At 36.9% G+C, this 9440-nt stretch overlaps 1 protein-coding gene across 1 annotated transcript; it reads right to left on the reverse strand.

Moving 5' to 3' along the window:
• Positions 1-6983: 6983 nt before the first annotated feature.
• LOC142174595 (uncharacterized) lies at positions 6984-9170 on the reverse strand. The gene is made up of 4 exons (XM_075240419.1): positions 8546-9170; positions 8304-8461; positions 7894-8198; positions 6984-7275 (listed from the first exon to the last, which is right to left on the reverse strand). The coding sequence occupies exons 1-4, from the start codon at positions 9168-9170 to the stop codon at positions 6984-6986; spliced, it is 1380 nt and encodes a 459-aa protein (XP_075096520.1).
• Positions 9171-9440: the final 270 nt, after the last annotated feature.

Here is a 9440-nt window from a genome sequence, read left to right on the forward strand (position 1 = left end):
TCGAAGTGTTTGGCTCCTCGTTGACACTTTTCCAAGGCTTGATATATTTCCACAATGATCATGGGCACAAATTGAATGGGTTCCCATAAATACCCTCCATCAGAGTTTTAGTTACCATAGCCAGCCTGGTATGGATCCTTGCTTTCTTCATCGGAAACTCCATCATCCCTAAGAAGCAAAACATGAAGACAAAGATCCTTCGGTGAATATGCCCTAATGATGAGAGGGCAAAATTTGTCAGGATAGGTACGGTAGGACTTACTGTGACTGTACCTCTCGTACAAATAATCAAAAGGGATATAGGATTCTTTCAAACATGTCAGGTCTGGATTCTTCTTTAGACCCATCATTTTGAGGAAACCCCTACCCTTGCGGTTTTCAGGCATTAACAAACTCGGAGTTTCCCATGGTATACTATCCAATCCTCCTATTTCTTCTAGCAAGGGGGTCATTTCAATATCCCCGAAGTGGAACACAGACCTCCCACAATCCCAGAATAGAGTAGCAGTTTTTATGATCTTGTTGTTGGGTTTGATTTCCAGAAGGGAATGTAGATTTCCCAGATATTTTCAGACAAGAGTCTGATCACTGGAATGAAGATCCTCCTACCAGCTTAGCAATTTTGGGTGGATGTTGGTGACCATGCCGAATATGGGGACTTCGTGCCTCATATTTCTGCAAGACAAAAGGGTTAGGCCCTTACCCCCAACCGGACTCGACTATTTAATATCAACAATTGGCATAAAAGCATTTAGTTCTCCAAATAAATGCATAGAACGTGATAATGTCTGTTTGGATTTTAGGGAAACCCAGTGGACTTTGGACAAGGCTATCTTAAAGAGTCATTATGTGGACAACATAACTGACTCGGCTAGGCTGACCATGATGCATGCACAGTTTAAACAGAGTAAGGTCTCTATGGGGTTTTAGACTGGTACCCTTGAGCGGACAACTCAAGGGGGAAAGGCACGGAATCGTCGACTACACTGTTGATCGACTGGTTTTACCGCAAATACGCCTTTTCCAGATTTAGTGGGTGATAATATCAGAAGAGTGCAACCACTCATTATAAGCGTTGCTATAGGATTTGTTTTGGCACGAGTGGAATATGATGTTGAACATGATTATGCAACAATTAAAGGCATGTTGTCACGTATTTGCACGTTTAAGAAAGCAGTAAATACAATAGTTTCATAATTTAAAGCAGTAGTAAAGGAACATAGTAAAGGAAAGAAACAATAAGATGAGTCAGTTTGGCAATCGAAAAGGAAATTAAATGCTTAAAAGAAATAAACAAATAATTGCGCATAAATTCACAACAATAGTCTGAAATGGTAAAAGCCTAAAGATCCCCAGCAGAGTCGCCATGCTGTCACGCCCCCTTTTTTCCTTGTGGAGTTCGAGTTTATGACATTTTGAAGGACAACTCATTCCTTTTGGGAACTGGGTTTGAATTTGAAGAGTCACCACCTAATGATTAGGGTGCATTAGGACACCAAAGGGTTTGATTTGAACAACCAGAGATAGGGTAAGGTCTTGAAATTATTCCAAGAGGAAGGTGTTAGGCACCCCTCAGAATCCACTAGTGTGGTTCCCGGCCAGACAATTATTGTGAATTGAGGTGCAATTAATATATAGGCAAATAAGGCTCAAATAAGAGGGGATTTCACATAATGGTCTGAAAGTAGACAAAGTTTGAAAGAACGATTAGAAAAGCTTAAAAGAAGGAGTTGAAATGCTAAAAGAAAAGAAATAAAGAATAAAGGGAGGGGGTCCTAGGTTTTAAAAAAATATGGATCACCCCACACAATGTCCGGTAATCACTCCTCAATGAGGGGCTACACGTGACATTATCGCGCGTTCATCATATCCATATCTATCATTCTCACCCCATTAAGGTATTTAAAGTGCGGATTGGTCTCGATTACTTATTGCATGCTATTACTCGTCCCATTCCTACCAGTACTGGAGGCATTTAGGACTACTAATCCTAAAGGGAGGGATGTTGGGCTTATTTGGAGTTTCAAAGGTAAAAATCGAAGGCGACATACAAAAACACATATTGCACATTTTGGGGAAAAGCATTAAACAAACAGCGGCTCAGATATACCTCCTTAAACAAAGAAAGCATATAATTAGCATGACTTGCACATACTGTTTAAGTCTGATTTTAAGGTATTAAAGATGAGGGAGAGGAGATTGTTGAGACTGTTTTAGTTTATTACATAACTCAGATAAGAAGTCCGAATCAGGCGTGCCTGCTGGTTGTAATAATTAATAGAAGTGGATTCAACTCTTAATTATTACTCTAAGGCTTGCCTAAGTGTTTAGACAAGGATCCTATAGGCATGGTATCTACTGAATTCAACAGGTGATAAGATAGTAAAACTCGAAATGAATTATTCTATATGCATACTTATTCAGTGAGGGACTCGGATTATTAAAAGAGATGCAGAGCGTACAAAGTTAAATAAATTGGTCACAGGTTCTGAAGGGGATAGCACCTAATATTACTGATTTTACAGCTAATACTGAGTGAAGTGAATCAGATTCATTTAGAAGCTCTTACGGGCATGTTTTCTATGCATTGTTGATTTTAAACTCTTATAGACGTGGTGTCGAAATGCAGAAAACCTTGTAGACAGGGTATCTATATGCAGAAGTCTTATAGACATGGTATCTAAATGCGAGACTTTGTTTTTAAACCTTATAGGCATGATTTCTACATGTAGTTGAATATATAAAATTAAAACAGTCCTATAGGCATGATTTCTATATGTAGTTGAATATGCAGAATTAGAACTGCCCTATAGGCATGATTTCTATATGTAGTTGAATATGCAGAATTAGAATAGTCCTATATGCATGATTTCTATATGTAGTTGAATTTGCAGAATTAGAACACCCTATAGGTATGATTTCTATATGTAGTTGAATATGCAGAATTAGAACACCCTATAGGCATGATTTCTACCCTTGACATGCATAAATATCCCACCCTTTTCGCTAGCCAGCCCCAAGTGTTTATTATAAATTATTACAAATCGGAATGAATACATCAGGAAAATACAAAGAATTATAACCAGAGGAAGCCTGATTCTTGACTTCCTCTCTGAGTTATGAGATAGACCAACTCAAAGACCATTGATCTAAAGCCTTTCTCAACTTGAGTGTGTCAGAGTTCCCTAAGGGCCTCAATGGGACCCCGGGCAGTGCTCACACCTAAGTTTCAAAACCAGATTAGGGACAAGTGCAGTGTGGAAGTGTCAGCCCTCAAGTGTCCAAGTTCAGAGGGAGACTCATGGGTCCCAAGGGAAGGCTCACAAGAGGGTGGCAAAACTTAAGTCTAAGAGAGAGTTCAAGTAAAGAAACAGAGTTCTGAGGGAATAAAGGAGAGGTAAACAACCACAAACAAGTTGATAATTTCATACAAAAGGGGATTCGGGGGGTTGGGAGGTTGCAAAGAGCCTATGCTTAGGCAAGGGTAAGCTTTTGGGAATGCACAACAATAGAAGATGCTGGCATGCCTATAAGCCTACCACAACACACAATACCAGATACACATAGAGGTTAGGATCCCAAGGGATCAAGCTTGAGTTATGGGCAGTAACATTCACTACTGTCATGCCTCAAACAAACCATCAATATCAAACACATTAGGGTAGCAGTTTAGGATACACAATACATAGATTAAGAATAGGAAGAAAGAAATTGCAGCATGCTAGAATAGAGTACTAAATTAAACACAAGCAGTAGGCAGACAAGAAGGCAAAAGTATTAAGTAAACATATTGTTGTGATCCTGGAATCTTAATCAGAACATACCAGTTTAAGGAAGAAAAATACAATAAAGTAGGTAGCAGGACTTGAAAACATGCCACAATACAAGTAGCAAGAGAGAATATTTCGAGTATGAGTGTGAGTTCAGAAGCTAAGAGTATTCGTGTGTCTCGTGTTAATGAAAGAGCAGAGTATTTATAGTTTGAAAACAGGTAAAAAAATAAGGCAAAAATCATAATTTAGCAGTAATTATGGAACTAGGTACTAATTAAAATCAATCAGTATAAGAACTTCCTTTAATTAAGGTGTTAAACTTAAACGGTAATGAACAGAAAACATTTAAGGAAGGAAATTAAGTAGGCATCTTGTGTAGAGTAGACAATTAGGGGTAAATACATAGGGGTTTAATTAAGGGAAGAATCTTTGAAATACTCGGTTAACCAAATAAGGTAAGAAAACAAAGTAAAGTTGCAGAATATGGAGACAATCAGCACATAGTAATCAAGGAGTCAGGGATTTGAAATTACTGATTTGGGGAGAATAACAGGGGTTCCCATGAATAAACAAATAAACCAAGTCAGAAATAGGAGAATTGAAAGTCTAAGAAAAGTTTTCAAATCAACCCGAGAAACAGGGAAATTAGTAAGGCGAAACAAGGAAAGAGACAATCACTTAACACATGAATGCAATCAAAATTACACAAGGAGGTTTGAAATTAGTCCAAAATTGAATGTCATTTCAGAGGGAAATTTAGCATATAGAAGAGTGCATAAGTATTAGGCATGCAAGGCTGAATTTAGGACAAAGAGAAGCGTCATGCAATCACAAAGTCAGTAAGTAGTGGACTATCGAAACATGATAGTTACATAGGTCAATCTTAGTAACTCAGTAATAGAAAAAAGATAGAGTATCAAATAGCATGCAAAGGGGTCGAATGAAAAGACCTTATAGTAGAGTTTCAGTGGTAGCAGAAAGTCAAAATCACATAAAGAAACAAAGGCTGAAACAAAAGATTTTGAAATTTAGTTAAGCAACAGATGAAGCAACTTCAGAAACTTGAATAGGTCCAAAGAAATTAGGGTTTTGAAACCAGTCGAGTTCAGAGCATGAATAACAAGTAAATCACATAGCAAATAGTCTCCGAACTCGAATGAACCCCAAAGTTTTAGGGTTTTCAACACAATCTAGTCTAGAGATGAAAAGCAAATAAATCGATCAAATACTTAAAGAAATAAATTCAGAAACCTCAAAAAAAACTAAGACTTTTAACATGCACACTCCAGTAGAAGAGCAACATAAAGAAACATAGTAGAACATGTTAAAAATCAGAGAAAGCTTTGAAATGACTTAACAAAACCCCAAATCGGAAAAGATAAAAGGGGTTTTGAAGGGAGAGTTTTGAAAGAAATCTCGAGAAAACGTTTGAAAGTTTAGGGTAAACACAGATCTAAACAGATCTAAAAGAAATTGGAGGAACCTCGGAGGTTAGGGTTTCAGAAGAACCTTAGATGGTGAGAAAGGCTTGGAAACCATCGATCTAAGCAGGAGAAGTCAAGAGTCAGGCTTGAATAGCCATGGCCGGCCGGAGTAAGGTCAAAGATGACCGGAGACAGTCATAAGAACTGAGATCGACCAAGGTCTGGGCCAAGCTTCTTCAAGGTCTGGTCTTGAAACCATAGTAATCAGGCATGTAGGAGTCATATGAGGCAGGTACAGGCCTTCAATGGCTTTGGAGGCCATGGATTTGAGAGATATTCAAGTAGTGATTGAAGGCGGCAGCTAAGGTTTGAGAGAGAGTTTGAGAAAGAATTGGGAGAAGGGAGATTCAAAGGCGGCTAGAGGTGAGAAATGATTAGAGTTTGGGGTAGTTGGGAATTAAAAAAAGAAAGGGCTAATGTGAGCCGTTGATCTAGGCGATCAACAGCTAGGATTAAAAGGGAATCCGGCCAGGTTATTTAATTGGGCCGTGGGTCGGTTCAGACAGGGGTTGGGACATGGTAATTGGGTTTAAAATTGGGTCCAATTGGGGTGCCAAATCCGGCTAAAACTAAAATGAAAAATGGGCTAACATTTAAATAGCTATTTTTCCCTATTTGATTTACAAAAATAGTAAAATAATTTCTGGAAATAAATTAAAGGTACTAAAATGATTAATAGCATATAATTATGAAATTAAAAATATTGTACCTAGTCTTTATAGACATAAACGTAATTAAATCTAAAAAGAGGCTAATATTGCAATTATATACAATTTAGCTTTAAAAATACTAAATAAATTTATAAAAATATGCAAAAAATCAAATTAGCTATATTTTAGTATAAATATGAAAGTTCAATAAATGAATCACCAAAAATGATATTTTTGGGAATAATTATTGGGTTTTTATGGATAAAATAGGGCAATAAATTAATTTAAAAATATTTTAAAAATTAAGAAAAAATAATAAAACATTTGGACATACTTATATATGCATACATATGCTATTTTTAAAGTATTTTGCATATTAAAATATATAGAAAAAAATTGGGTATCAACAAATAGAATATGATTTTTCTTTCATTTTTATTCTAACTGGCTTCAAGGACATGTAGTAATTTCAAGTTCATATATATGTACAAAGTTTAAATTTTTTTTATCATTTATTAGTTTTTTTATTTTTATTTTTAATTAAATTGGATTCGGCCCATTAGGGCAAGGGTAAAGGGATTAGGGTTATGGATCTGGGTCGGGTCAACATGTTTTAATTAATGGATCAAATCCGGACCGCCCCTATAGGAAAGTGAATCGAACCAGCTCGTTAAAAACCCTTAACACGTAAAAGAAAAATAGGAACTGATAATTACAGAGTTCTCATGCTAGAAAGATGAAGATACTATTAGTGTGTACAAATTATGCCTTACCCTTTGGCAATGATAAGCAAATATGTGTCTTATTCCCTAAATCAACAACTTTTTATTTAAAGATAAATTTGATCAATATGTACTATTTAATATGAACATCTGATCCTGTGATGAAGATTGTGTTGGAGAATTAGGTGTCATGGATGAAGGATGATCATGTGTAGGTGACATGAGATTAGTTGTGTTGTCAACATTACTCCTTTGAGCACTCAAATGTTCAGATATTTGCTGGGTAATGTTTGTACTGTCAGAAGGTTTCTCACATAGAGGTTCAATGAAAGTAATTGAATGAGGGACACAAGATTAGGGAGATATATCCAAATTGGTTGCAAATGGAAAGATAGACTCATTGAAGACTACATCTCTGGAAACAGTGATCTTTCTAGTAGCCAAACTTAGAACTTTGTATCCCTTTGTGTTGAAGGGATAACCAACAAAAACATGTGGTGGTGTTCTAGGTTCAAATTTGTCTCTATGAGGCTTAGGTACAGTGGGGTAGCACAGACAGCCAAAACTTTTTAGGTGAGAGTACTTTGGCTTTCTCTTATACAATAGTTCATATGGAATTTGATCATTAATGGAAGTGGAAGGCAACCTGTTTATGAGGAAGGTTGCACAGAGTATACATTCACCCCAATATTTTTTGGACAGTTTAGACTGAAAAAGAAGAGGCCTAGCTGTCTCAAGGAGGTACTTATGTTTTCTTTCCACCACACCTTTTTATTGTGGAGTGTAAGGGCAAGTTCTTTGATGTATGATGCCTTTGGATTGAAATAATATGTTTGTCTCTGTGTTGGTGAACTCCAGTCCATTGTCTATTCTCACAGCTTTAACATTTACTCCAAATTGATTTTCCACCAAACTAAAGAATCCCTTAAGAACTTGATAAGCATTGCTTTTGCTGGATAGGAGATGAGTCTAAGTGGACCTACTAAAGTCATCCACAATAGTCATGAAATATTTGTACTTGTCATGTGTGGGCACATGATATGGTCCCCGTAAGTCAACATGTAGAAGCTCAAAAATCCTATTGGTTGTATTAGTTTTATGAGAAAATGGGAGCATTTCATGTCTAGCCATTGGACATATGGTACAATTAAAGGGTTGTTTGGAAGAAAAGATTACAGGGATAGAGGAAATATTTTTCATTTTCACAAAGGGAACATGTCCAAGTCTGTTATGCCACAGAACATCCACATTGTTTCCAACACACAGATGAGAAAAATGACTAGGACAATTAGAAGATAAACTCTCAGAAAGAAATTGCTTTTCATTGCCTGCACTTGGATTATTTACAACTGAAGATGATAAAACACACTTATTGACATGAGATGATATATTTACAATAGAATGAAGTAGACATTGTGTGTTACAAGTGCAGTGAGTGACAGGGGTGGACAGGAAATCAATGACATTTACTTCAGGACTTGTACTATTGTTCTTCAAGCACCTTGGGCATAAGATGTAAAGTCCATCTTTGACTCTACCAATCACCAGAGGCCTCTTCATTGAAGGGGCCTACAGTATACAACAGGATTTGATGAAGGCAACAAGACAACTAAGATGAGAAGCTAGAGAATGAACAGAAATTAGATTGTATTTAAAGGAAGGAACTAACATTACCCTATTTAGAGTGATCTTAGGAGTAAGTACAACATTACCAATCTCAGTCACCTTCACTTTGTAGCCATTTGTGAGAGTGACAAGTAGAGGATAAGGTAGAGTTACTATATTGGTTAGTAAGGATCTATTAAAGGTCATGTTATTTGACGCCCCTGAATCTATAATCCATGAATCAGTTTTGTTTTTGAAACATTCACATAAGAGTTTCCCAAAATCAATAGAGGAGGTTCAAGCTATGATACCTGCAAAGTTTGCTGATGAAGTGTTGACATTGTCTAAGCTGTCTCTCCCTCCTCCTGATTGGAACTGCTGTAGTAGATTCACAAGTTGACTGTATTCTTCCTTCGTGAGATTGACATTTTGAGCACTGCAGTTCTCATCACTAGTATGCTGAGTATCTGTGGCTGCTACATATGCATTAGCCATTCCTCTATTTCCCATATTGAACCCGGTACTTTGGTTTACACCTGAGTTATCCCCATAGTTATAGTTTTGTCTTGGATTTTGATTGAAACTGGAAGCTTGGTTGTGACTTAGATTTGGATTCTGATTTTGGTTAGAGCCTTGAGGATAGCCATGAAGTGTATAAAACTTCTCTCTTGTGTGGCCTGGCCTCTTATAGTAATCACAGAAGGGTCTGTTTCTATAGCTCTGAGAGTTATTAGTTGAATAATTTGTCTGGAATGATGCTATCCTGTTTGTGCTGACATTTAGGGCTGATGACTCAAGTGCTAAGTGGTTATGAGGCTTAATTTCTCTCTGTATTTCCTCTTGAATTAGCAATGAGAAGGCATGTGCAATTATGGGAAGAGGATTCATCATGAGGATACTTCCTCGAAAAACAATGTAAGTCTCATTCAGCCCCATAAGGAACTGTATTAATCTTCTATCCTCTTATGCTTTATGCATACTTTTCCTCGCTCCACATGTGCAATTGCAGGTGCAATGAGATTTAGTGATCAGAGTAGTAAGTTCTTCCCACAACTCTTTCATTTTTGTATAGTAGCCATTAATATCAAGAGCTCCTTGAGACAAGTCGTTAATCTCCTTTTGAATTTGGTATAGCTTTGTTCCATTTGTCTGATCATATCGATCTTCAAGCTCTTTTCACAACTCGATTGCATTTGTCACATATTC

Source organism: Nicotiana tabacum, chromosome 20 (assembly GCF_000715075.1).
Source record: "Nicotiana tabacum cultivar K326 chromosome 20, ASM71507v2, whole genome shotgun sequence".
NCBI lineage: Eukaryota > Viridiplantae > Streptophyta > Magnoliopsida > Solanales > Solanaceae > Nicotiana > Nicotiana tabacum.